Below are 25,859 nucleotides of genomic sequence, written 5' to 3'. Positions count from 1 at the left end.
TGCTTATATTTGTACTGTCCATTTCGGTTGTTGATCAAGCAAATGCGGTGAATCTGCAATAGTATCTCACCAGGGAACTATAATGTTGGCAATGTTGATTCATTCTCAAAAGTACGCTTTAGGGTTTATATCAGAAAATAATAGAGAATTTTGTTGTTGAATGCTGTAATCATAATACATACTGACATGAATTGGTGCTTTATTTACTTCTACCTATTGTATTTTCCCTGAAACTATCGTCATTTTTCATCATACTTTTTTCACCTTTTGCCTTTTTAATTTTCTTCACTTTCTCACCGGTAGTTGCAAGACAATGGCATTATGTTTCCAATCTTGTTTCTTCTTCAATTCTATGTAATAATATGTAGTCAAATAGAGAATGACAGACAGATATCTTGCTTGACTGCGAAACCAATAGCCGCATGCAAGGACTTTTGGAAGACAACTTGTCGTCAAGTGAGCACTTTTCTGAACATTATTACCCCCAAACTGGGGGCTTTCCTTTGAAAGTTTTGAGGACATTCTATGCCCCATCTCTTTGTTGCTGTGGGCTGGAGTTGGAGCTTTCAGAGTATGCACACTGTCCTACTGATATAATTTGCTCTGCTCCCTTATCCACGATCGAGATGGGGGGTTTGGTGATAAGTCTGTTTCAGATTAAACAACTTTACTTCCAAGATAGATGTCTGTGAAGTGTAGTTGTTGCAATGTGCTTCTCTCCTCACCTAATCGCCCATTGATTGGTTGTGGTGGTCCACCAGCATGGGCTATCCTTGGCCTGTTCATCTTTAATTTTACTTTATTGTGCATTAGATCAATCAATATCTAGGGTGGAAAACGGGTTCGAAAATTTTCTTTCCATCTTGATATCCGATTTTTATTCGGGAATATCAGAGAGTTGAGCAGATAGAGATATGGGGTCGGTGAATTGTATCGAGATTAATATTTATACATCTATTTAGTTTAAAATATTATGAAAATAGTGATATAAGAAACTATTGAGAGTTGAGACTGACAGTAAATTTAAACCAGAAATCAAATTGGATGGCAGTAAATAGATTGGTTCATTCCTCCGTTCATTTCAGTTAAATGAAGAAGAATGATGCCAAAGTTGGAGGACATCTCGTACTGCACTTTTGAGTGCGGCCAATATCAATATTTGACCATTTGGCCATATAAGCCCAAGTAGGGAAGTTCCCATGTAATGCTTCATGAAGACGTATACGAAAAAAAGCCCAATCTGATAGTTCACAATAGGCCGTTAAGCGATAAAGCCCAACCCAACGATTGGTTTGCCAAGTAAATATATTAAGTGGGGGGAAGAAGAAGATAAAGAATCCCATTTCCCAAGTCCCAAGTCTATCAGTCAACCAACCAAGTCTTCGGTTGGAATTTTTTCTTCAAGAATAATATATCTTCTCCTCTAATGGAACCGACATCAAACACTATGAGCGCACCATCCACTATATCCTCTTCGTCTTCGTCTTCGTCTTCGTCTTCATCTTCTCCACCTAACATACTCGTCATCCCCCTCCCGGCCCAAGGCCACCTCCTCCCACTCCTCGACTTCGCCCACCTCCTCTCCCTCCGCCATGGCTTCTCCATCACCGTCCTCACCACCCCTCTAAACCTTCCCCTCCTCCGCCCTTTCCTCTCCTCCACCCCTTCCGCCTCTCCCTTAATCCTCCCCTTCCCGGACTCCCACCCCTCCCTCCCCTCACACGCTCAGCACGTGCGCCGTCTCCCTCAACCCTCCTCCGTCGCCGCCCTAATCCGTGCACTCTCCTACCTCCAACCCCAGATCCTCACCTGGGCCCGATCCGGATCCAACCCGAAACCCGTTTCGCTGGTCTTATCGGATTTCTTCCTCGGCTGGACCCACCACCTCGCCGCCGAGTTGGGCGTCCGGCGCGTCGCGTTTTACTCCTCCGGCGCCTTCACCATCGCGGCCTTCGATTACATCTGGGACCACATGCCGCCCGACTCGACCGATCCGATCACCCTCTCCTCCTTACACTCCTCCCCTTCCTTCCCTTACGCTCACCTCCCTTCTATCTTCCGGCGGTACGTCGCCCGAGATCCGGACTGGGAGTTCACGAGGGAGTCGTTCCTCGCTAACAGGGAGAGCTGGGGCGCCGCGATCAATACGTTCGACGCGTTTGAGGGCGAATTCCTCGCCCATCTCAGGGAATCCTACGGCCATGATCGCGTCTGGGCCGTCGGCCCGCTCCTGAGGGCCTCCGAATCGCCGGAGGTTGCCGGCGCCGCCGCCCTCGCGTGGTTGAGCACGTGCCCCCCGCGGTCGGTCGCGTACGTCTGCTTCGGGAGCCAGTACACGATTCCCGAGGCGCAGGCTCGTGCTATCGCCGCGGCGCTCGAGCTCGGCGGCGTCCGCTTCGTCTGGGTCATGAATGGGCCGGTGGTGACGTTACCGGACGGGTTCGAGGAGCGGACGAAGGGAAGGGGACTGGTGATACGGGGGTGGGCGCCGCAGGTGGCGATTCTGAGTCACGACTCGGTTGGATCGTTCATGACCCATTGCGGGTGGAACTCGGTGTTGGAGGCGATGGTGAGCGGCACGGCGATGCTCGCGTGGCCGATGCAGGCGGATCAGTTCCTGACGGCGAGGCTGCTCGTGGAGGAGCTGGGGGTGGCGGTGAGGGTGGCCGAGGGGGCCGGGTCGGTGCCGGACCAGGGCGAATTGGGACGAGTCCTCGCCGAGTCGGTGGCGGAGGGTAAGTGGGACGAGTTGAGGAGGAGGGCGGAAGAGATGAAGAGGAGGGCGAAGGAGGCAGTGGAGGAAGGCGGGAGCTCGTTTAAAGATTTCGAGGAGCTGGCGATGACGATATCGGAGTTTACTGTTTGATAAAAAGGTGAGCTCTTCCTCTGCACCGTTGGCAACTAAACATTTGCCATAAAATTAAAAGATCCTACCGTTGATGAAGTTAAAGATATAAAATAAAGCTATTAAGTTATGGGTTTAATTTCCCATATAGTAAGGGTTGTTATTTCTATTGTTTTGGGAGTTGTAGGCCTACTAATCGATCTGAAATAAGATGAAAGAGGAAACTTGTGATTACTGGTAATCAGTTCGCAAAAACCTTTGGCTGGTTGAACTATCTAGTCTGCTGATTTTTAATAGATCAATTGCATTTCTGGTCTAATAATAAAACCGAACTAGTTTAATAATTGATTCAATTGATTGGATAACTATGAGCATCAAGCTGCCAAAGATAGAATTACAGGTGTAAACGTTCCTGAGCTAGAACTAGGCTCGGCTTAAAATTAAGGTTCGAAATTAATTTCGAGCTCTCTAAAGATGTTTAAACTTGGCTTAGCTCGCAGGAAGGAGGAGGAGACGGCTGTTTGATGAGGACAGAAGATGAGGAGGTGGCCTAGGAGAAAGCTAATAATTAATTTATATATATAATATATATATAATATTAATAAATATTATATTTAAATTGAGGAGCGAACCAACTTTAACTTAGGTTCAACTCGAAATTTAAATTAAGCTTTAAAATAAGCCTCTAACATGGCTCAACTCAAACCAAACTGACCTGAGCCTAAGCTTAACACAACACAAGTGGTGCATGTGAAAGTCCTCAAGGATTCAGATAGACATGGGGTATGAAGTTGAAGCGTAAAACGATGCACGCACGGTTGGAAGGCAGACCGAGTATGAAGTGTAAAAGGAAGCACGGTGACAAAATTGACTCTCCTTTTTTGTGCAAATAAATACGAACAACAAATTTATAATAAACCTAATCAGAGCTTGCTCGATGAGAATGTTTCTCTGACATTACAGAATTAACAACCTCTTGTATAAAGGAATAGAAGCATTTTCTGCAAGAACTAGCCATCAAGTTAGATCTACTGAGCATCTTAATCTCTTCACTGTGCTTGCAAATGGAATTAGAGAAGGGGCGAACAATAGATCTTGAATGTTCCAAACCGCATGCAGCCAATACAGTGTGAGTCGCAATCCTAGCAACTTCCTTGAATCTGTCAGCACCTGTATCAGAGGACACCTCAATAAATTTTGCAAATATAGTAGATGTTTTTGAGAGATGAAATTTATATTTCATGATAAATCATGTCCGCATGGTGCCAATGTCAAAAACCTAAACTAGTTGCCATACATAATGGTCAGGATTCTTCAGAATAACTTATCAGAGAAGAACAAATGTATACCATTCTAATTCTATTATCATAGAGAGAGCAATTGGATTTGATCCCAAGTGGGCTGACAACAGCTTGGACCGAGATGGAATTTCAAGTCCGAGCTGAGCCTGCATGATGATTTTCGTACTGAAATATGGTCGAGTACTTAAAACTTACATCTTGAATAAGCCTAGAAAGAATCACAAAATAAAGATACGATTTTGTTGTATATCTGATGACATTGCTACTCCGGATAACAAAATAGCACGAGTCAAGAAATTGTAAGAAATAGAAACAAGAAACGCACCTAACTTTCGATCTCTATTAAGTAACTTCAAGTTGAGCTTAACCAAGGACTGAACCTCACTCTTAGCACCTTCCTTTGCAGCGTTTGTTTTTACTGATCTTTCATCAGCATCTGTGAAATTACTCACACGCTGATCTTTGCCAAGCAAATCCACTTTCACTTTATCTGAGGGTTCAACTCTACCCATGGCATTGTTGTTGGCCATGCGACTTAGTGTAGTTGAATTTTCTTCAATAATTGTATCTTTATTCTCTTTCATGATGTAGGGCTCTGACACCCGAGAGGAGAATTCAGTAGGTTCTCTAAATGATGAGGTCGAGGCACTAGACACTGAAGGAGGCATGGAGATGTGGTTTCTTGGCTCTTCCTGATTATTATACAAAGTTGACTGTAGGGTTTCTACCTGCTGAGGATCTGGCATACTCATTCCTAAGCATATGCTGTCTTGCTTTGACAATTTCTCCTGCTTAACAGACGCTTTCTCAATACGGATTGCTACGTGATTGTTCTTCTGCCGTCTAACAAGATGTGGCACTTTTTTTGCTACCTGCCCATCCATTTTCTGTTTGGTGCCATATTGGGGTTCACCGTGATGAACTACTTTGAGAGAGAATTTTTCGTTCTCTTCTCCACCTGTCTGAACAGCCACATTATGTGCAGGACCCCTGTGAGTTTTCTCCGTTGACTTTGCAGTTTCCATCATTTTCCATGCTTTATTGACATCTTGAGAGCCCCCGCTGTTGGATATCTTTCTTGAAGCACTAGAACTTAAAATTTGCTCACTGTTGACAAGTAAAGAGGGATCAAGCTCTCTTTTTGCATGAGAAGTAGTTCTGCCAGTGCTATCATTTCTTTCTCTTTCACTGGCCAAGGAAGCACTATCAGATAAACTGGATGAAAAACCTAATGTACCAGCACGTATAGCCGTCCAATTCTCACGCAGAACTTGTACACGGTCACACAAATTGCATAAATTGCGCAAAGTTCTTGCTCCTTGAGTTCTTCTATATGCTGGTGAAAATGACCGTGACTCTTTTCCCCTGGATGTTGATATCTCAGCAGGTCTTTGTCTTTCAAGAATTTGGGTAGCAGAAAATCTTTGCGACGAACTAAGAGTGGTTTCCTCAGCAACGATATCAAAGATAGAAACAGGCACCTCAGATACTTGTATTGAAGTGCTGCCAGCCGCAGGTGCCTCAGATACTCGAAATGTACTGGTACTTTTGTTAGGATCTTGGTTGCAAGTATCTTCATCATTTTGATTATTTGAATGTTCATATCTACAAGCAGCACAGTCAAGGCAGTACCAGTCTCCAAAAGGTACAGTAACTCCCAGACCAACACAGTAAGTGTGAGCAGCTGAGTCGCATAAATCACAAAGTAGCAGAAGCTCTTCATCTTTTGAAACATGGCAGACACTGCAGTTCGTGTTCGCATAAGGGTCAAAATTCTGAGTGCTTTCATTGCCGAGTGGATGATGAACCTGTTACATTACCCAAATATAATGTTAAGCAGGATTAGAGGAACAGGCAAGGCAAAGATCAAGACTTTTCTATCTACTATTCCAATGGATGGGCATAGATATGATTATATGGATTTCAATTAAGGAGTTCACTTTACGGGGGGGAGATGAATTAATTGCAATAACATATCTTGTAAACGGTTGTGCTGTTGTCTTTATTACGCATTACATTAAAGAAATTTTTAGCATTAGCATCACTCCACAACGAGGTAAAGCATCAATCTTAAAGGCGCCTATTCACAATTTGAAGCGGATTCGTGTAAAAGCAAAACATCGGATCAACCCTAACCCTAGAATTGGATCACGGAGGCGCATCACCTGATCGCGGACGGGGACCTCGACGACGCGCTCAGAGGGGAAGATTCCGATGGCCGGAGGACGTCGGATGGTCCGGAAGCGGCGCTTGCAGAAGGGGCAACGGGACTCGACCTTGGCCCACTCCATGATGCAGACGAAGCAGAAGAAGTGGTCGCAGCTGTCGATTTCGCCGCGGACCAGACGGCCACTTCCGACGCCGGAGAGGCAAATGCCGCAGCTTTTATCAATGTCAAGGCCGAAGTCGATGTGGCCGGTGGCCGCGGCGGGCGGCGTCCACTCCACTATCTTCTCCTTCCCTTTGGCGGTGGAAGATGGAGAAGAAGCTAGGGTTTTGGGGCGCTTCGCCGGAGAGAGGCGGAGATCGGAAGCGGAGTCCCCGCCCATCGCTCTCTATCTTCTCTCTCCTATCCGGCGGAGAAGATGATCAATTTGGGCCGCAATTCGAAGCCAACGTTGACATAGATAAGCGATCAAGCGGAGACGATTGATGGGGGCTGACGGATTAGGATTCTATTCGGTGATATATATGTGATTCGACTTTGCTCCTGCCTAAATTTGTTGTGCTTCATCAACTAACGCAATAATTTTTGGTGAAAAATGATACAAAGGGGGGTGGGGTGGGGATTTAACATATAATTAACCCAAATATTTAAAGATATTTCTAAATAATACCTTCAATTTTGTGTTAATTATATTTACGCCATTACACATATTTTAAGTAGTTCCTTTGGTAGCCTAAGAAGTATTAAAATTTATCAAAAATATTTTACCTTTTGCCTTTCTTACAATAACATTATACTGTATAAACATCAACCATTTTTAGATGTTATTTTTTTTTCAATAATTAACGATAGATACAAAACAACTTTAATACTCTTAAATAAAATTTTTAAGTTTAAATATTTATTTTCCAAAGCAATATAAATTTGTATAGCTACTGTAAATTGACAAACGAAAAGTTAAATCAAAGCGTTTTTTTAGTGTATTAAAATTAAAATATAAATAATAAATTTATATAAATATAAAATATAATAAAAATTAATTATATTTTGCTCTCTTATAATTTGATCCGGTAACACTTTAACTCTTTATAAAAAAAATTCAGTCGGTTTAGATATCCGACAAGACAAGAGTAGAATCTAAGTATCTCTTTTTTCTTAGCCCCAAAAAGTCACCACTGCAACCAAAAGCATGCCTCCTTCACATAGGTGGGGGGGATACATTGGTGTGAGCCTCCTTCATAACAAATAAACATCTTGCATAAATAGGTTGGCAGGCACTTTAAGAGTGAAGCCACACTTCCGTTACTCTCCTCCCCATAGCAGGGGCATTAACTGCTCCACAAGAAAGGATATCTAAACTAATGCAGAGGACGAGAAGCTGCCAAACTGCACAGCATAGTAAAAAGGTATAACGACTGTAACGTGTAACTACCCATCTCTCATGCTTTGATGATCACAACTAGTTTATAACAACACTAGCACACCACCTTCTCCTCAACCACAGTGATACTACTAAATACTGAAGCAGCTGTGTGTTTAGAATGGAGTATTTGTTGTTAGTCCTCACTGCTTCAGTGCTCTTCTGTGTATCAGAAGGTGCCAGGTCTCCGGCCATGTTCATATTTGGCGACTCTTTGAGCGATAATGGAAATAACAACTATATACCTTCGATAGCTCGAGCGAACTATCTTCCTTACGGTATCGATTTCGGTATGCCGACCGGTCGGTTTTGCAATGGCATGACAGTCATGGACTATGCAGGTAATTAACCTTCTTATGTTACTCTATGTTCTTGTGTAGATATGTGACTTGATCCTTCAATGCAGCCAAGTATTTAGGCTTGCAATATCCGCCACCGTATTTGAGCCTCTCGTCGAAGACCGCAGAGATCTTGCGGGGTGTAAACTATGCCTCAGCAGCTGCAGGAATCCTTGATGAAACCGGCCAGAATTATGTAATTTCTATTTCTTTTTACCTGCTTCTTTTATATACTTACTGCAGGCTAGTGTCTCATTTCTAATGTCTACCATGCTGCAGCCCACAAATTTAATGAATGATTGCTTTTGATGTTTAATGCTAGTGTTTTCTTTTTTAAAATATAATAACTTAACAGGGAAGTAGGATTGCATTTAGTGGGCAAATAGCATTGTTTGCCAAGACACTGAGGCTACAGTTACCAGAACTGATACCAAATTCAGATCAACTGTATCAGTATATTGCAAACTCTCTGTTTGTAATCAACATTGGAAGCAATGACTACATCAACAACTATCTCCTTCCCAAGCTGTACGCCAGCAGCCTGACTTACTCAGGCGATGAGTTTGCCGAACTACTCGTCCACAAATTTGGTGAACAAATAGAGGTAATTGCAATAAATCCTCTTGTACTTGACTTCTAGCTTAACTATGTTCAGATTACATCTGCTTTTGATCTTTCATTGGGTAATGAACTCATGGTCTTATGGACTAACACACTCCAATTTTTCTTGTTACAGACTTTGTACAGACTTGGAGCCAGGAAGATGATATTGATAGGACTTGGGCCTCTGGGATGCATACCGAGTCAGCTGTCCATGAACAACAGCACCGGTGGATGCATCGATCATATCAATGAATTGGTCGTGGCTTTCAACCGACGCCTTGTGCCGCTCATGACTAGACTCAATTCCTCTCTCCCAGGCTCGTTCTTCGTCTACGATAACATCTACGACACTTTCCTTGACATCGTCTATAATCCTTCTAAATACGGTTTGTATCTACATGAACAATGCAAGTAGCTTGATTTTGGCAGCTTATTTTAGTTTAAGTTAATGAGACATAAATTCACCATTTTCTATTAGAGCAGTTCACTTTCAGCTCTGATACTATGATACCAATAAAGGTTTTTATTTCACATATTACTATCCAACACTTCCAGATATCTTCTGTAAAGGGGACAAATGAACAAGTTAATCAAAATAACAGATAACAAGAGATGGCTATTTGCAAAAATACTTGAAAAGAAGACAACATTAAGGATAATTCTACAACTTTCTAACCTTTTGTTCATCTCCATTTTTCTTCATAATTTCTCAGAGTTCTCTCTCTGGTGCTTGGATTTGTTTCCCAGGGTTTAAAGTCAGTAATCAAGCTTGCTGCGGGAGTGGAAATTATGGAGGAACACTGACCTGCCTCCCCTTGCAAACACCTTGTGCTACCAGAGACCAATATGTCTTCTGGGATTCCTTTCATCCAACCCAAGCTTCCAATGCCATTATAGCTGAAAGGAGCTATGGTGCTGCTGCAACTGACTGCTATCCAATCAGTGCTGCGCAGCTCGCAGAGTTGTAGAAAGACATGGCAAGATTACAATTCTCATGAGTGCTGAATTACTTGTTAGTATGGTACCAGTTGTTGGATTATGATCATGAACAGAATAGGCATTCCAGTCCAGTGACAGTGAACAGGATTCGAGTCAGTATGGCTTTGTTCGGTTGAAAGACAATTCAGTTGTGGTTACAGTATCATATGAAATGAACTTTTATAGTATTTATAAGTAAAAGAACAAATCTACTATGTAGGCAGTGCTCTTTCTCCAATGTAAATATCAGCAACTTTAATATTACTCCTCTTTAGCTTTCTCAAAAGGTGTTGCCATGGATGCCGGCCACATAGGAGACATTTTACTCCAACTAGCGATCAGTTTGGTATCGACCTGCATCTTATTTTCCGGGATTAAAGCGCCAAACATGCGCATTTGATTGATCTCATACTTTTTTCTCAAGGCAGTGCCGGTTCCAATGCCAGACCAATCCTGCAATGCCAGCCTTAAAAGGTTTCCACTGTTAGGAGAAAGCCTTTGGGTAATCATTTGGAGAGGCAGAAGGGCCAAACTAATGATAAGCACTGGCTAAGGCATGCACACTGACTGGGTGAGTCAACACCAATGTCTAGCACTCAAATGCAGTAATAAAAGCCCCTTCTCCTTCAAAAGTTGAACATATGCTTAGCTTTTCGCATGCCATAGAATAGGAAGTTGGTGTATTATTAGACTGTTAAATAAATTAAAAACAAATGTCGCAAAGTTGCATTGGGCTAATTACATCATTTGTATAGTTTGCAGATTGACAAAAATTATTAAAAAAACCTTGAGTTATTCTTGTCCTGAAGGAATAAGGTACTTACCTGTTTTCTAGCTGTCTATGAGTACAAAACTGAGACATTGGAGAATCCAATAAAAGCTTCAGCCAACTGCTCCTCTGGTTCCCTGATGCCCTCACTAATATCCAATTCAATTGCCATAAAATGCTTTATTATTTGGTTGATATTTATAAAGATGAAACTAAATAAAACTAAATGAGAACAACCAAAAGTGATTATTGCTGCTGTAGTATTTATGTTGAGGATAAATAAAATTGAATAGACGAGAAAAATGATCCACATATGCTTTAATATTAATTAGTTTCTTCAGTTGGCCTGAGAATTTCCATCCAAAAACACGTGACCATGAAATCCAATCACGTGATATTGTTTCCGTTCTCGTCCCGGAAACTACTCGCTTCTCTAGATACTAATCTCCTTGTTAATTATTTCGCTTTCCTTTTTTAGATTTCTATCGACTTAAAGAGAATCAAATTAATCATGTCTATATTTCTCCCTCCTCCCTCCTCTCCCCTCTCCCAGACTTCCCACTTCTCTCTCTCTCTCTCTCTCTCTCTCTCTCGACCGTCTCCTTCTCCATCTTTCAAATCAAAACCCCTAACCCGAGGATCCAAGAACCCTCACCAACTCACGCGATGCCGCTTGCGATCTCATCGCCGGCGAGGTCGGCGTAGAGGTGGAACGGATCCGATCGGAGATGGGTGGGGTGACGTCGACGATGGCGGCGAAGTTCGCCTTCTTCCCGCCGGACCCGCCGTCGTACGGCGTGATCGCCGACGAGGCGGCGGAGGGGGGGCTGGTGATGACGGAGGTGCCGAGGAAGGAGGGGGTGGAGGTCAGGAAACTGCGAACTAAGAAGGGGACCGAGATTGTCGCCATGTACGTGAGGAGACCAGCGGCGAAGCTTACCTTGCTCTATTCCCACGGAAATGCGGCGGACCTCGGGCAGATGTATGAGCTGTTTGTCGAGCTCAGCAAGCACCTGGGCGTCAACTTGATGGGGTAAGCGGAGCTCCTCTCGGTAAAAGTTTGCATTTTGATGTAGAAAACGAATATTTGGATGCTCGTGGAGTGGATCAATGGGTTCTCTTTCTAGCTTCAAATTTGTACTCCCTTTGACCTTTATGCACTTTAGATTGGTTTAGATGCTCTCTTTTTGGTCGTTCAATGGAGGCAATGTAATCTATTTCATTTTTAATGGTTTCTCGGTTCATTTTTATTTTCAGTGACACCTATGGATTATTTTCATTTTTTTTTTTTTATCTCTACTGAGATTTTTGTATACGCTGCTTGTTTCAGACTTTTCTTTTAAATACTGTGGACAAGAGAAGACTACGTTATCTTAGGTAGAAATACTCAACTAGGCCTTGTTGGATTTGAATAATGTTTATATAACTTTCTATACTTTTTTCAAAAGTTTCAAAGTCGTTAGCCATGTAAATTTTGTATTGGATGTTCTAGTATCATAATTGGGTTTGACAACGGATTAGATGCTAAAATTCATAATACTCACTACCTGTGGTACTGCTACCCAATAGCTTGCTTTAGAAAGTGATGGCAATCAATTCTGTCAGTATACTGCTATGTTAACATTGAAGTTTTGTGCAATAATCAGAATATGATTAATTGACCTTTGAATTGTGTTCCACAAGAATTTTCCAGTTTTCTTTTGTTTAACTGAAAATAAACTTTATTTTTTTGCAGGTATGACTATTCTGGTTATGGACAATCATCTGGAAAGGTTGATAATGCAGATTCTAGCATTTTCTATGTGATTTCTTTCTTTTATCCTGAAGACATTAGTTTTTGCTTATTTTGTTTGCAGGCAAGTGAGCATAATACTTATGCAGATATAGACGCTGCATATAGATGCCTCGTGGAGACCTATGGAGCCCACGAAGAAGATATTATTCTATATGGACAATCTGTTGGTAGTGGTCCTACTTTGGATTTGGCTACTCAGATGCCTCGTCTACGAGCTGTTATTCTACATAGCCCTATATTATCTGGGTTACGTGTAATGTATCCAGTGAAGCATAGCTACTGGTTTGACATATATAAGGTTCCAGATTCATTCTTCAATATATAGAGCTTTTTGGTCTTGCTTGATAATTCCTTAATTGCAAGCTTGTTCTTTTTGCAGAACATTGATAAAATTCCACTTGTCAAATGCCCTGTGTTGGTGATTCATGTAAGAAATTAAGAGCAGTACTTCTCTTGGTTCTACTTGAGAGTTAGTTGACTTAGTTCTACTAATGCCTCATATGGTGCTCTATACTTATTAAGTAGCATCCTAGTGTCAATTGTTTGCCCTGCATACATGTGATCCTGTGCAATTGCCAAAGCTTGTAAATCCATGATATCATTCTTTGTATTTTCTCCCCAGTGAACTGACTTAAATTGTTAAAGTTATACCTGTGAATTGTTTCTTATTATGTATTGTTTATCAAATTCTGTACTTGGTAAATAGACACACTTTAGCTGATGTTTCCTTTCCAAAAGCATATATACATTGATTTTTCTTTTGTCACCCAAAGAAAAATATATTGTTTGATATGTCACAGAAATGGCATTTGCTAGTAAGTATTTGAATACTATTCTTTTGTCACAAAATGTTTCATGTTTTCTCCACAAGTAAATGGCAGCTCCATAAGAATGAATGTGCTCCTTTATTTACAAACTCTGCTCTAGGTAATTCCGTTTGGTTCAAGTTCGATACTCAATTTGTTTCCTGGAATCTCCTTCTTTCATTAGGATTTGAAGTGCATGTTCTATTCACAGGGAACAGATGATGATGTCGTTGATTGTGCTCATGGAAAGCAGCTCTGGCAGCTATGCCAACAAAAGTATGCGCCTCTTTGGATCGAGGGAGGGAACCATTGCAATTTGGAGCTCTACCCAGAGTATATAAAACATCTGAAAAAGTTTGTATCATCCATAGAGAACTGCCCTGCCATAGAGAATGAAATTAGTGAGAGCTCAGATTTCTTGGAGGCTCCCCGAACAAGCTCCGACCAATCAGAGATTCCAGCGAGAAGCACAAACCAGAAGGAGAAATCTAGGCCAAGCACTGATCGTGGAGAAAAACCTAGGCGTAGCACAGAGCGCAGAGAAAAGCCAAGATCCAGCACTGACAGGAAAGAGAAATCAAGAAAAAGTATCGATCGTTCTGACAAGGCGAAAGATACTACTGAACAACCAGAAAAACCAAGGAAAAGCATTGACCGGTCGGATTAATCTTTAAAGGCTGTCTAAGATTGAGTTTGTTTATTTTCTTTCTTTTCTCTCATGTCTATACATAGTTTGCTGTACCTGTAGTTTTTAGTTCATCTGGTTCTTGACTGTTGTTATGAAATAATGGCAGCTTTGGGGAGATGATCAGATCTGTGGGATTGTGCAATATCGACTGTTTCAAAGACTCTCCTTCAAGAACCTGAGGATTACAGAGGTCAGTTTTTGATTTTTGACTGTATTTCTTTTTCTCTTCTATTTATATTGTGGTTGGTTGGTTTGCCATGGTGATGAGAAAATTAACATTTTGTGTCATGAAATAATCAAATTAATACAAGAAGCTTTCGGTAGTCTGATTATCAAAGGGACGTGCTATTTTACTTTTTTTTTTTTCCTTTTACATCCTTTTCTTTTATTGCCTCTTTGTATCTCACTAAATTATGATGTCCGGTGAAGGAATATACGAGTACTCTTATTCTGTAAAACCTATTTACCGTGACTGCAACAAAGTTTGGCTTCAATCCTAGCCAATGAGGTCAGATAGCAGCAGCAAATGCCATTGCGCTTTTAGTCTGCTGTTATTTTAGTAAAACATCATTTGTTTTTTTTGTACATAAAGCACTTGTAATGAGTCCAATATTGAGAAAAATTAAGCATGGATGGAGAAAGGAGGGAGTAGGAAAATGAGAGAAGCTTCACCACTTGCATGTACTTATTTTGCTCCCTGCTGCTGTGTTATATTGAAGGATCTGCGAGGAATTGCTGTACCCTGTCAGTAATTTGATTCTTCTCTTATGGAAGGAGCTGTTTTATTTAACTATTACAATGAAATAAGAGGAGAAATATCTGCTTATATTTATTTGTAATTGTACCTTGTTTACATATCAGATGAGTAGATTAAGATGGCTGCTTTCCTATGCCATTCACTTCTAGCAATTCTTTTGCATCATTCTATTCATTAAGATTGGAAAATTTCAAAGATGATAATTGCTGTATACTTGTACCTGGTGCTGTTGTGAAGACTGAAAGCATATTAAATCTAACTTCTTGATGTTGCTTTTATCTTTGGGGCATGTCACAAAGATCAGCAATTGTGCAGTTTCTTGTTTTATTTTTAAGCATAAAGATCAGCAATTGTACTTTTAACTTGTAGAATTCTCCTTTCATAACCCTTCCTAAATGTTTGGTTCATTTTCCTTGCAAGTTGCGAACACAAGCTGCAAATATTTTTAGGATTTAGAGGGCATAAGCAGCCTTCTGAGCATTATTTTCATCTGATTTTGGTATTTAATATTTTGATTGTGATGGCTTTCGAGATAAAGAAATAGACTAACCTATTAAATACTGATAGAATGCATAACCAAGACCTTTGGAAATTTTTATTTAAAAAGAAACCGATGATAATTTCATGGGTATTAACAAGGCTATTTATACTCGAAGTACTTAGATTTTAGTAATAATAAGAATGATATGTATATTTTTCTATGCGTATATAATTTATGAGAAGATTTTTTTCAAATGCAAATACCCCGTAGTAAGAGCTGACGTGGTCGAATCTCCACCCTACAAGCCTACAACAGGCATTCCTGGTAACTAAAATATCAAAACTTCAAAATACGGTTTCTCTTGTCAGTGTTTGTGCATAAAAAATTTCTATGCCTACTATACGATCTATTAATATTTCCAGTTCCACACTTCCCTTTCAACGGACAGGATTTACCCGAGTGATCAAACTAACGGCAGATATCATTCTCGCATACATATTTCTATACCCACGTCTCGTAACTAAAGAGTCGTTTCGCTTCTCGCCCATTCTCTAGAACCCTCCCTTTCGTTGTCCCCATCTCTTCGCTCTCTTCCTTAAAACCCCTTCTTCGCATAGGGTTTTACTGCTTCCAATCCAATTCTAGCCCTCAACCCTATCCATTTCTCTCTAGGGTTTCGAAGTCCTCGAGGACTTCTAAAATGGCGCCGGTTTTGAGCAGGAGCTTGGGCATCTCCTCTGTCTCGGCTTTCCAACTCTCCTCTTCTCGATTGACGTCCACTGCTCGCAAAGCACCGGCTTTTAGGAACTCTTTCCTGCCTCCATCGGTGGTTTCGAGAAGTGGGTTTACTCCCGTGGGTTTGAGATGGGGGATGGAGAAGAGGGAGAGGCGAATGGTGGTGAAGTGCGAGGCCGCTGTGGCGGATAAGGAGGCCGAGGAGGCTTCCGGCGAGAAATTCGAGTACCAGGCTGAGGTGCGTTTTTTTTGTAATGTTTGTGCTTTTGGATAATAGGTTTCTACGATTTCTTGTATTTCCTTTTTTTTTCTTTTTTTCTAGTCAAATGGTTTTCGTCAGCTAAATTTATCTCTTTTATGTACAGTTCCTGATAAATGGCTGATCGTTTTATCCTTTTCTTTCAGGTTAGCCGCTTACTGGATTTAATTGTTCATAGTTTGTACAGCCACAAGGAAGTATTTCTTCGGGAACTTGTAAGGTTTGTAATAATCCAGATTTTAGGACTTAAACATAGCTAGGATTATATAAATAGTCGACTTTACTTCATCCTAACCAATACTAGCCAGAACATCATGTCAACCTTGATTAACTATTGATAACTTGATTATGATGTGCTAAAGTTTGCATTTTTGTGAATTCATCTGATATGCATTTGTGGTTGGGCTCCTGTGAAGTTCCATTTTGTTTGTAAATTTATTATGCTAAAACAAAAACCTTTTCTCTTCCCCTTATTAATGGCACAGGTTGCAAGCTGAGGAAAACTTATGAAACTTAATTTTTAAGATGCTGTCCACCTTTTCTGCTGTTTACACAAAAGTGTTTCTCAACTTTATTCGAACTTGCAGATTTCCCTGATAAGTAGCCGTCGTTTTAGACATAGAAATCTTATTTCATTAGGTGGGGTTGGTACGTCATCCCCCATGGCAACTCCCTCATCCCTCTTCTTCTTTCCTTTCTGGTACCTTGTTAGGTTTGGTATGGTTGTCTTTTCTTTTCTATAGTTTCCTTTCTTTATAACTCCAACAAATTAGATCCTTTATTGCATTTGGTAGTTCGTCTCCCAGTCTTGTGCCGGTGCAACTTATGATGACAATCCGTTAACAGTATCTGCCAACAGTAATTTTTCTCTTTTACAGATGCTAACTTTTTGAGTTTGTTTATCCTTATTTAGAGGAGATAATTGTGCAGTGAATTCATGTTCTTGCTATCATCCTTTTCAGCAATGCAAGCGATGCACTGGACAAACTGAGATTTCTAAGTGTGACTGATTCCTCTCTACTTGGTGATGGTGGTGATCTAGAGATACGAATAAAGCCTGATCCGGACAATGGAACCATTACTGTCACGTAAGATCAGTGTTCTTTATTCCACTACTTTGAAGATTTAAGTAGCTATCTAATTCTTATGTTTCAAACTGACAGAGATACTGGCGTTGGGATGACCAAGGAAGAACTTGTAGATTGCCTTGGGACTATTGCTCAGAGCGGAACCTCAAAATTTTTGAAGGCTCTCAAGGTACAATCTTGTTCTTGAATGGTATGACATTTTTCTTTCTGAAGCTTGTGTAGGTGTGTATATTAGTATTCTCTTGCTTAGATATTATTTAATGCTGTAGATTCAGTTCCCATTTCCCCATGGTATTTATCAATGGATTTCCTCAATATGTACAGGAGAACAAGGATGTTGGTGCAGATAATGGGCTGATTGGTCAATTCGGTGTTGGATTTTATTCCGCATTTCTTGTTGCAGAGAAGGTAGGTACCTTCTAAATTGGGAATTTGTGATATTTTAATTAGTGGTTATTCACTGTTTGCTCATATTTCTCATAGCATTTCTTACTTTTCCAATGAATTGTTAACACTTAATAATACTAAAGGTTATGCTGAAGAAGTTATGATAAATTTGTTGACAGGTTGTTGTCTCCACTAAGAGTCCAAAATCAGATAAGCAGTATGTCTGGGAAGCTGTAGCCGACAGTAGCTCATATGTTATTAAAGAAGAAACTGATCCTGAAAAGATGCTAAGACGTGGAACTCAAATTACCCTATTTTTGAGGGTACAGTGATTCTTGTGATATATCATGTGGTTTAATATACAGGTCGGACATAGATCTTATTATCTGCCTACTGTTACAGCCTGATGATAAGTTTGAGTTTGCGGAGCCCACAAGGATCCAAGGATTGGTCAAGAACTACTCTCAGTTTGTATCCTTCCCCATATACACATGGCAGGAGAAATCAAGGACAGTGGAGGTAGGGTTTCTCCATGCTTCTGCTTGTCCTGTTTAATTGCTTTACTAGAAAAGTTCATAGTGTCTTTTTATTGTCTTCCTCTGTTTTTTTTTTCCCATCATCATTTATTTGGTTGGCAGGTTGAAGAAGAGGAGCCACCTAAAGAAGGTGAAGAAGAACAAACAGATGTAAGTGTTCTAGAACTGTCTGCTTTAGCCAGTCCGTGCTATTATTATCGATGGCATTCGGAATAAATCAACATATATGTTGGTAGGGTGAGAAGAAGAAGAAGAAGAAAACTGTTACTGAGAAGTATTGGGACTGGGAATTAGCCAATGAAACAAAGCCTATATGGGTAAGTTTTGATCCCTATATGCCAAAATTTTCTCTGCGTGCAGATCTGCTTACTGGAAGCCAAATTGGTTGTTGTGTCTGAGTGTTTTTATTAGCTCAACTGAAAATTGACTACTTGTCTTTTCTTGTTGATATGAAGATGCGAAATGCAAAGGAAGTTCAAAAGGATGAATACAATGAATTTTATAAAAAGGCATTCAATGAGTTCTTGGATCCTCTTGCATACACCCACTTCACAACTGAGGTGTGCAGTTTTGAAAATTGTCTGCGTTACTAATATGTCATTAGGGAATTGAACATGATTTTGTTGAGGACTTATTGATACAATTTGTGAGTTGAACAGGGCGAGGTGGAATTTAGGAGTGTTCTTTACATTCCAGGAATGGCACCTCTGAACAACGAGGACATTGTAAATCCCAAGACAAAGAACATTCGTTTATATGTGAAACGGGTGTTCATCTCAGATGATTTTGATGGTGAGCTGGTATGTGTTATGACACAATAGTAGACAATGTCATTTGGATTTTGGTTTGACCATTTATCAGATCAATTTCCTTTTCTGCTTTATTATGAAATGATGGTGCATGAAGTGCTGAGTTAGTATTTTAATTGCAGTTTCCTCGATACCTGAGCTTTGTGAAAGGTGTTGTTGACTCAAATGATCTTCCTCTCAATGTTTCCCGTGAGATTCTTCAAGAAAGCCGAATTGTAAGTCATGCACAATATGTGAAGCGTTTCTGGATATACTTTTGTATGAAGCATGCTAAATTAATTGCAGACCTTATAGAAAATTTAGTCCTGCCCCCTTACATGATGCTTGCTGTTGGCAGGTTAGGATTATGCGTAAAAGACTTGTCAGGAAGACGTTTGATATGATTCAAGAAATCTCTGAAAGTGAAGACAAGGAGGTTAGCTCATTGATTGGTCTCTTTCTCTTGCTTTTTAGGACAGTGTTAATGGTTGTTAACCTGTTGCAGGAGTACAAAAAGTTCTGGGAGAATTTTGGGAAGCTCATAAAACTGGGTTGTATTGAGGACTCAGGCAATCACAAGCGCCTTGCACCTCTGCTGCGCTTCTACTCTTCAAAGAACGAGGAAGAGTTGATAAGCTTAGATCAATATGTGGAGAACATGACTGAGAATCATAAGGCAATCTATTACCTGGCTACAGACAGCCTGAAAAGTGCCAAAACTGCTCCATTCTTGGAGAAGCTGGTCCAAAAAGATATTGAAGTAAGCATGTGACTGCATATACATTGGATAGTTTTTTGTTGAGAGAATTATTGGCTTACAATTTTCCCCCTCTTTAGGTACTCTACCTTGTGGAGCCAATTGATGAGGTTGCTATCCAAAACTTACAGACCTACAAAGAAAAGAAGTTTGTTGATATCAGCAAGGAGGATTTGGAGCTTGGTGAGTTCTGCAATATATTGCAACAAATTGTTAATTTGATCTCCAGCTAAATGTTTTATTACTAGCTTTGAGAATCCTCTGACTTACAGATACTAATTTAACTATGTTACAGGAGACGAAGACGAGGTCAAAGAGAGGGAAGACATGCAGGCATACAATCTTCTGTGTGATTGGGTAAAGCAACAGCTTGGTGATAAAGTAGCAAAAGTTCAGGTCTCAAAGCGGTTAAGCTCTTCACCTTGTGTTCTTGTTTCTGGGAAGTTCGGATGGTCCGCTAACATGGAAAGGTACACCTGAAGTTTGTTTTTCTGATCAATTCTTTTTTCTTAGGCTAATCACTTGCCAAGTGCATATTATGATGCATGTTGCAGCTTATGTCTGAAGACCGATAATATACCCTTTTTCTGATATGAATTTTACTTGGGTATAATAGGCTCATGAAAGCACAGACTCTTGGTGACACATCGAGCTTGGAGTTCATGAGAGGAAGAAGAATTCTAGAAATCAATCCAGATCATCCCATCATCAAAGATTTGAATGTAAGATATTCAGCAGAAATGTGCTGTTCCATATTTTAGTGAGTGAAAGTAGCTGGAATATGCCATACTACAAGTGATGTTTCATGTATCAGATCTCATACAGTGGATTAGAAGTCAAAGAAAAGTTCTCATCCAATTTCCTATTCTTCTCCATGTAGTTTGAGCCATTTTCTGTAGGAGCTAATGAAAATAAATTTGCAGGCTGCATGCAAGAATGAGCCAGAAAGTGCTGAAGCCAAGAGAGCCGTTGATTTATTATATGACACCGCCTTGATCTCCAGTGGATACACAGTAAGTTATTTGAACCACCTTGTCATCTGTCTCGTAATTTCACTTTCGACCATGCATCCAACTTGAGTTTTATCTTGCTTCTCTTTTGGAAAAATATCCAGCCTGACAGCCCAGCTGAGTTGGGTGGCAAGATTTACGAGATGATGGCAATTGCTCTTGGTGGAAGATGGGGACGATCAGAGGATGAGGAAGCAGAAGCAACTCCTGTGGATGAGAGCAGCGAGACAGGATACTCAGAAGGTACTGAAACAGAAGTCGTTGAACCCTCTGAAGTGAGGACAGAGAGTGATCCATGGAAGGACTAGGGAAACCTTTAGAGGAACATTGGACAGTGGAAGGATTAGGAGATCTTTAGAGGAACATTGGGCAAGAAAGCGTATCACCGGCCTGCAAATTGAGGGTCATTGAACTGAAGATGTGTTTAAACTGCAGAACATTTTCTCGACTTCTTGTAGGCAGTTGCTCTACCAATTTTGGAGACTTTCATATGCATTATAGATAGCAAAAGATGGAGGCCATCTAGAAATCAGAATAATTCTTTGGTGGCCTTGTATTTTGAGCATTACAGTTCTATTGAGATAGGTGAATAAATTTATTTTTCTTGCATATGCTTCGATTTGAAAGCTTTCTTAAAATCTTATAGATTGTGTTCTCTGCCATGTTGATATTCAGACAGCTAGTTGGCCAATTGAAAGCAAGGGATCTTTAAAGATGATTGTAGCACAAGATCAACTGACAGACTGAAAAAGGCACAAAAAAGAAAAGACTAGATTGTTGGTGCGACTCGCTAACTTGCAAAAGCCAAAAGGAAATCTTTAAAGAAACAGCCTTCCTTCCCATTACTGCCTCATAAAATTGTAATACTTGTACTACTCTAATGTCTCAAATAATCAATTAACCATCAACTGGATAGAAAGATCTATATAGAGCCTATAATAAAACTGCATGAATCAAGTATTCAAGTGCACTGTGCACATGATACCTTGAGTAAAAGGTCTCATGAATAAAATTACATCAAGACCAGTACAGCTCACATTATGCTAAAAATGTGGTTTTTAGCACACTATATATGCATGATAACCACTACAAATCTGTGATTTACCAACACTTGAAGAAGAGGATAATAGAGCTCAGGATTGTCAAGAGGCTTCACTCCTGTGGAAGAGGGAGTAGGCATCACTATACACAGCCACTGCATTTGATAGAACGGCAAGGACAATCATAAAAACAGATAGTACTTTATCCCCTTTTGTTGCAATGCCATGGCGGTCCCTAAAAATAACGTAGTTAAAGTACTTGTTAGCCTTGGTAAAAGACAAAGTGATTTATTACAAAAACTCATACCTTTTGCGCCAAGAACTCACCTGAGGGTAATGGCCGCGGGGAAAATGAATGCAATGCAAACTGCAGCAGTCGCGCCAGTAAACTGAAAGGCAGCCCAAATAGTGGGTATGAAATTTGCAGCCACAAAAATGACCAACAGGAGGGCTGCTGTAATGATGGAAAATCTCCAATTATTAGAAGACAAAGGCCGAGCGAAGGGAAAGAGGAGGCCGTCCAAGTTAAGACGCAGAGCATGGAAGATTATTGGGAAGACAAGCATAAGGTGGAAAGCATAGCTCACTCGGACAGCATCATCGAGAATAGAGCTGTATGGAATGCCAAGGTTGGAATCAAAGTTGGCAAGCACATCATCAAGGGTGGATTCACCAAAAAGGAGGAACCCAAAGAAGCTTGTGGCTATGTACACAATCGAGCAGAGCATCAGAGATGTGCGCACAATGGGTCTTATCTGGGAGGAGTCTTCCAGCTCATTGTCTATTGTGTGAACTGCAACCAAAACCAGTGCTTAAATACTAGTACTGCAAATCCTACTTATCCAAATCTGAACCATTTTTTTTTGCAATACATCTAGAGAAGGTAACACTAATTTCCATACCATTGTAATGGCAAATATATGCAGTGACAAGAACAGGAACCGCGGTAAAAAGGTACCAAACAGATTCCAAATCAGGGAGGTCAGGAAACAGCTTGGGCATGGCAATGCTTCCACTCACCAACTTTACGATCGCAATGCCAGCAGTAATCACAACAAAAACTACTGCGAGTGCAACTGATAAAGCAGACGTGTATCTCAATGAATCTGAAGAGATAAAAGAAAACTTTATCGACCTCAAGAACAATGTTTCTCAAGTGCAATTTGAGATGAACGAGAATCTGGATCAGCTACACATACCTACACGCTTGAAGCACACCAATGGAGTAAACACTACGAGGGTAGTAAGTAGAAGAACGAAGAAGCGCCCATTCCACCAACGCTCCCCAAACCATCCTTCCAAGACACCAAAATGGTGTATGCCACCAGACGATGTTCCAGAGAGCACGTCGCCTGCAAAATTAGTTCAATTTGCATTAAATGGAGAGTTAGCATCAAGAAGGGAAATCTTCAAAGATCATATATTAAGCAAAAAGCATCTCTTCCTTGAAGATTATAGCAATAACAAGTTGTTCAAAGGAGTAAGTTTTGCATATCACCCCTGCATTGTTGGGTTATGCAGAATACCTCATCGCAATCAGTAATTTGCTCCACCCTTTTCTGTTAATGTTGAGAAAGACACCCATTTTACCTACAAATTCCACCCATTTAGATAATTAACCAACCATAACTTGACCTAACCTAGGCATAGAAGAATCCTTAAATCCTTACTTCCGACAAGCCTACCGACTTGGTATGCATGTTTAGGTGGGCAGTCGGTTTAGCACTGGATTCGGGTCGAGAAAAATAAATCTATCCAAACCTGAAAGTAGTGAGGGTCACCGTAGAATATAGAACTGAAAACTTTATCATCCTTTGGCCCCGTTGCCCATTCTCTCAAATTGTCAGTTTTAGATTAACAAGACGGTATCTAATACATATAAGAAGCATCTCAAACAATTACAAACACAGAGGCAAGCTACATCGTAATTTGAGAAGAATGAACGATAGAATTATTAAGGAAGTATTCGTCTTGCGCTGTTGCTTATCTAAGATACTACTAATGCTTCTCAAATGTTAACATGCAATGTACAACAGAAACCTCATAACTTAGAAACAAGATGGAAAGGATCTTTCAAGAGTCAATATGACATTAAAGAGACAGATTATTAGATATATCATACCAATAATAATCATGTAGACGATCATCACCCCGACATTGTTGACAACCACGCAGACTTGGGACAGCGTCTTCCCGATCTTCCCAAAGGCATCTGCCATTACTTCTCCATACGAGATTGCTTTCCCGACCCGGCTGAACCTGATCAGCATCTCAATCGAGGCCTCGGTGAGAAAAGCACCAAATATGATCATAATAATCCCCGGAACCAAACCCAACACCTTCATTGTGGCCGGAAGTGCCATAATCCCGGCTCCCACGACGGTGGTAGAGAGGTTGAACACAGCCCCAGCAAAGGAAGCTCCATTGAGATCATCGAATCCTCCGTCTTTCTCTTGCTTGGTTGGGAGGAGTGGGGCATTCTCATCAAGAATGGGTTTGTTCTTCCGGTTTCCTCTCTTCTCGACCGGATTAAGGCTTCTCTTAGTCATGTTCGATTACTTGCAAAATTGCAACTTTAAACAGTGGAAAAAAAAGTCAAAAAACAAACTTTTTGAAAAACGAGAACTTGAGTCTGATCTTTACAGTAAAGAATTTGGAAGAAAAGCCTTAAAAAATCGCTTTTTGAGAAGAAGATATAAAACAGAAGAGTACAAAAATCCTAGGGAATTCAAGAAAAAGTCAAACTCCAAGATTGGTATTGCTTAAATATAAATTCTTATTTCTATTGGCAAGCAAACAAAAAGAAAAACCACAAAAAAAGTCAACGTTTGCGAGAAAAAAGCCAAAGAATCAAAAAAATTTCCTTCATCATCTTGGAACTAAGAGATGAAGGGAAATATTTCTCTCCAACCGATGTAAAAAATGGAATTGACTCGGAAGACGAGGCAGAAGACGCGATCAATGTCTCATGACATCGCTTCGAAGGTAAGAAAGATGAGATCTTTATGCTGCTAAGACATCAAACTGACGCATAACTTGGTGGATTTTATTCGAGGGGCGAATGAGAACTGGAGAAGGATGCCGCTCTCTCTCCTCCGGGAGATGGGAAGAATTCGACGTACGGCACCTCCACCTGCGGTATTAAGTACAAGTTTCCACATCTAGTATAATGTTTGTATTTGTTGATATGGTCAACGATCATTGTAATTTTACTTAATCACGTAATGTTCACTCGTATTTTAAATTAAGAGTGTAATAATTATTTTTAATTTAATATAAATATATTTTGATTTGATATATAATAAACTATGAGATAGATATCAAAGATAAATTAAATATAATATAATTTTGATAAATAATATTATCATAATGTTATTACCATATTTACTTGTTATTATAAAATAAAGAGTTATATTTTAAAATAAAAAATTATTTCCGAAGTGAACAGTAGGCTAAGTATTCAGCTAACATATCTAGAGGATTTAAACGAATTATTTATTTCTTTTAGTAAAGATTAGTTTATTTTGCATGTATTGATATACTAAGTGATATAAGATTTAAATAGAAATTCCCAAAGCTAGCTTTGCGAATCTCTAGTCTTTACATGCATCGTGCTCGCCGGTCACCTTTGTCGCATTGACACCGTCTCTTTACACAGTAGCTACACTGCTTAAAGACCCTTATCGATTTGTGATACTAAGGCTTATCTAAATTATTTATTATTTTTTTGTGTATAAAATTGCTGGTCCTCAGGACTTTATAAGTTCTCTATATCTTATCTAAGTTCTCTATAGAGCTTATGGGATTCAACAAGATCCCTAACAAGATACTGGAGTAAACAAAATGTTTTCATAAAAGTCTGATATTAAGTATATAATTTAGATGTAGTTGAACTAGTCTAGTGTTAGATATCATGGAAGAGAGAGATTGAAAGGAAAGAGAATCGTCTAGGATTAGAAAAGACAAAGAATGAATATGGCAATATTAGATATGCATTTTGAATTAATTGTACCAGCTCCATACAATGATGAGTATGAGTAGTTGGACACTGGGCAAAATTGTTGCATTCATCTAATGGTTTTGTTGCTGCATGTTGGTACTTTGTATATATCTACAGACTGGAAGATTCTAACCTTTTCAAGGCATTAAAAAATAATTATTGATTATATTCATTAAATTTTGGAAACAGAAAACAACATATACTTTTTAAGTTATTCCAATCACTCAATTCTAAGATTCAAAATAGTTATATTATTGAAATTTAGTTTAGCTGAGAATGATTTTATTTCCATATAGTGACTTCTCTTTCTT

General features: G+C 40.0%; 6 protein-coding genes across 13 annotated transcripts; 4 read left to right on the top strand and 2 right to left on the bottom strand.

Moving 5' to 3' along the window:
* The first annotated feature begins 1,267 nt into the window (after nucleotides 1-1,267).
* On the top strand, nucleotides 1,268-6,190 carry LOC140790929 (flavonol 3-O-glucosyltransferase UGT89B1-like). Of its 2 annotated transcripts, XR_012109492.1 has the most exons (3): nucleotides 1,268-2,873; nucleotides 4,738-5,662; nucleotides 5,762-6,190. XR_012109492.1 is itself a non-coding variant. In XM_073141249.1 (2 exons), the coding sequence occupies exon 1, from the start codon at nucleotides 1,427-1,429 to the stop codon at nucleotides 2,864-2,866; it is 1,440 nt and encodes a 479-aa protein (XP_072997350.1). In that variant the 5' UTR covers nucleotides 1,268-1,426; the 3' UTR covers nucleotides 2,867-2,873; nucleotides 4,738-6,190. The 2 variants fall into 2 exon arrangements, 1 of the variants encoding a protein (XP_072997350.1); XM_073141249.1 differs by having other exon boundaries at nucleotides 4,738-6,190.
* On the bottom strand, nucleotides 3,705-6,907 carry LOC140790912 (uncharacterized). 3 transcript variants are annotated; one of them, XR_012109484.1, is made up of 4 exons: nucleotides 6,312-6,907; nucleotides 4,472-5,954; nucleotides 4,195-4,292; nucleotides 3,876-4,015 (listed from the first exon to the last, which is right to left on the bottom strand). XR_012109484.1 is itself a non-coding variant. In XM_073141227.1 (3 exons), exons 1-3 carry the CDS (start codon nucleotides 6,693-6,695, stop codon nucleotides 3,765-3,767), a joined length of 2,118 nt encoding a protein of 705 aa, XP_072997328.1. In that variant the 5' UTR covers nucleotides 6,696-6,907; the 3' UTR covers nucleotides 3,705-3,764. The 3 variants fall into 3 exon arrangements, 2 of the variants coding, with proteins under 2 accessions (XP_072997328.1, XP_072997339.1); XM_073141227.1 differs by lacking the exon at nucleotides 4,195-4,292 and having other exon boundaries at nucleotides 3,705-4,015; XM_073141238.1 differs by lacking the exon at nucleotides 3,876-4,015 and having other exon boundaries at nucleotides 4,032-4,292.
* Nucleotides 6,908-7,801: 894 nt separating this feature from the next.
* On the top strand, nucleotides 7,802-9,938 carry LOC140795169 (GDSL esterase/lipase 7). Its single transcript, XM_073147597.1, has 5 exons — nucleotides 7,802-8,074; nucleotides 8,140-8,267; nucleotides 8,427-8,675; nucleotides 8,808-9,060; nucleotides 9,422-9,938. Exons 1-5 carry the CDS (start codon nucleotides 7,855-7,857, stop codon nucleotides 9,640-9,642), a joined length of 1,071 nt encoding a protein of 356 aa, XP_073003698.1. The 5' UTR covers nucleotides 7,802-7,854; the 3' UTR covers nucleotides 9,643-9,938.
* Nucleotides 9,939-10,923: 985 nt separating this feature from the next.
* On the top strand, nucleotides 10,924-14,619 carry LOC140795147 (uncharacterized). Of its 5 annotated transcripts, none has more exons than XM_073147563.1 (7): nucleotides 10,939-11,454; nucleotides 12,157-12,193; nucleotides 12,278-12,514; nucleotides 12,596-12,643; nucleotides 13,234-13,679; nucleotides 13,817-13,900; nucleotides 14,430-14,619. In XM_073147563.1, the coding sequence occupies exons 1-6, from the start codon at nucleotides 11,150-11,152 to the stop codon at nucleotides 13,887-13,889; spliced, it is 1,146 nt and encodes a 381-aa protein (XP_073003664.1). In that variant the 5' UTR covers nucleotides 10,939-11,149; the 3' UTR covers nucleotides 13,890-13,900; nucleotides 14,430-14,619. The 5 variants fall into 5 exon arrangements, 4 of the variants coding, with proteins under 4 accessions (XP_073003676.1, XP_073003664.1, XP_073003654.1 ...); XR_012110256.1 differs by having other exon boundaries at nucleotides 11,010-11,454; nucleotides 13,234-13,713; nucleotides 14,430-14,536; XM_073147575.1 differs by lacking the exon at nucleotides 14,430-14,619 and having other exon boundaries at nucleotides 10,924-11,454; nucleotides 13,234-13,713; nucleotides 13,817-14,047.
* Nucleotides 14,620-15,506: 887 nt separating this feature from the next.
* LOC140795127 (heat shock protein 90-5, chloroplastic) lies at nucleotides 15,507-21,117 on the top strand. Its single transcript, XM_073147531.1, has 19 exons — nucleotides 15,507-15,921; nucleotides 16,089-16,162; nucleotides 16,905-17,030; nucleotides 17,106-17,199; nucleotides 17,355-17,438; nucleotides 17,597-17,740; nucleotides 17,820-17,936; nucleotides 18,056-18,103; nucleotides 18,190-18,270; nucleotides 18,409-18,513; nucleotides 18,613-18,753; nucleotides 18,885-18,977; nucleotides 19,100-19,177; nucleotides 19,247-19,501; nucleotides 19,579-19,681; nucleotides 19,794-19,968; nucleotides 20,115-20,220; nucleotides 20,422-20,511; nucleotides 20,613-21,117. The coding sequence occupies exons 1-19, from the start codon at nucleotides 15,649-15,651 to the stop codon at nucleotides 20,814-20,816; spliced, it is 2,391 nt and encodes a 796-aa protein (XP_073003632.1). The 5' UTR covers nucleotides 15,507-15,648; the 3' UTR covers nucleotides 20,817-21,117.
* Nucleotides 21,118-21,417: 300 nt separating this feature from the next.
* LOC140795137 (amino acid transporter AVT6A-like) lies at nucleotides 21,418-24,217 on the bottom strand. The gene is made up of 5 exons (XM_073147541.1): nucleotides 23,671-24,217; nucleotides 22,748-22,900; nucleotides 22,451-22,654; nucleotides 21,876-22,341; nucleotides 21,418-21,783 (listed from the first exon to the last, which is right to left on the bottom strand). The coding sequence occupies exons 1-5, from the start codon at nucleotides 24,095-24,097 to the stop codon at nucleotides 21,651-21,653; spliced, it is 1,383 nt and encodes a 460-aa protein (XP_073003642.1). The 5' UTR covers nucleotides 24,098-24,217; the 3' UTR covers nucleotides 21,418-21,650.
* Between the last annotated feature and the right edge of the window lie 1,642 nt (nucleotides 24,218-25,859).

Source organism: Typha latifolia, chromosome 1 (assembly GCF_019914945.1).
Source record: "Typha latifolia isolate L0001 chromosome 1, TyphaL0001v2, whole genome shotgun sequence".
Classification (NCBI taxonomy): domain Eukaryota; kingdom Viridiplantae; phylum Streptophyta; class Magnoliopsida; order Poales; family Typhaceae; genus Typha; species Typha latifolia.
Note: the sequence above shows the minus strand (reverse complement) of the source record. Positions and strands in the feature narration are given on the sequence as shown.

Coding starts and splice junctions, on each gene's coding strand:
- LOC140790929 (XM_073141249.1), top strand. CDS start 1,427: ATGGAACCGACATCAAACACTATGAGCGCACCATCCACTATATCCTCT.
- LOC140795127 (XM_073147531.1), top strand. CDS start 15,649: ATGGCGCCGGTTTTGAGCAGGAGCTTGGGCATCTCCTCTGTCTCGGCT. Junction 15,922..16,088: donor AATTCGAGTACCAGGCTGAG/GTGCGTTTTTTT, acceptor CTTTTCTTTCAG/GTTAGCCGCTTACTGGATTT. Junction 17,031..17,105: donor AATGGAACCATTACTGTCAC/GTAAGATCAGTG, acceptor TCAAACTGACAG/AGATACTGGCGTTGGGATGA.
- LOC140790912 (XM_073141227.1), bottom strand. CDS start 6,695: ATGGGCGGGGACTCCGCTTCCGATCTCCGCCTCTCTCCGGCGAAGCGC. Junction 5,955..6,311: donor AGGTCCCCGTCCGCGATCAG/GTGATGCGCCTC, acceptor GTAATGTAACAG/GTTCATCATCCACTCGGCAA. Junction 4,016..4,471: donor TAATAGAGATCGAAAGTTAG/GTGCGTTTCTTG, acceptor CCTCTGATACAG/GTGCTGACAGATTCAAGGAA.
- LOC140795137 (XM_073147541.1), bottom strand. CDS start 24,097: ATGACTAAGAGAAGCCTTAATCCGGTCGAGAAGAGAGGAAACCGGAAG. Junction 22,901..23,670: donor CGTCTACATGATTATTATTG/GTATGATATATC, acceptor CTAATTTTGCAG/GCGACGTGCTCTCTGGAACA. Junction 22,655..22,747: donor GGTGTGCTTCAAGCGTGTAG/GTATGTGTAGCT, acceptor TTATCTCTTCAG/ATTCATTGAGATACACGTCT.
- LOC140795169 (XM_073147597.1), top strand. CDS start 7,855: ATGGAGTATTTGTTGTTAGTCCTCACTGCTTCAGTGCTCTTCTGTGTA. Junction 8,268..8,426: donor ATGAAACCGGCCAGAATTAT/GTAATTTCTATT, acceptor ATAACTTAACAG/GGAAGTAGGATTGCATTTAG. Junction 8,676..8,807: donor AATTTGGTGAACAAATAGAG/GTAATTGCAATA, acceptor TTCTTGTTACAG/ACTTTGTACAGACTTGGAGC.
- LOC140795147 (XM_073147563.1), top strand. CDS start 11,150: ATGGGTGGGGTGACGTCGACGATGGCGGCGAAGTTCGCCTTCTTCCCG. Junction 12,644..13,233: donor GCCCTGTGTTGGTGATTCAT/GTAAGAAATTAA, acceptor TTCTATTCACAG/GGAACAGATGATGATGTCGT. Junction 13,680..13,816: donor CCAAGGAAAAGCATTGACCG/GTCGGATTAATC, acceptor AAATAATGGCAG/CTTTGGGGAGATGATCAGAT.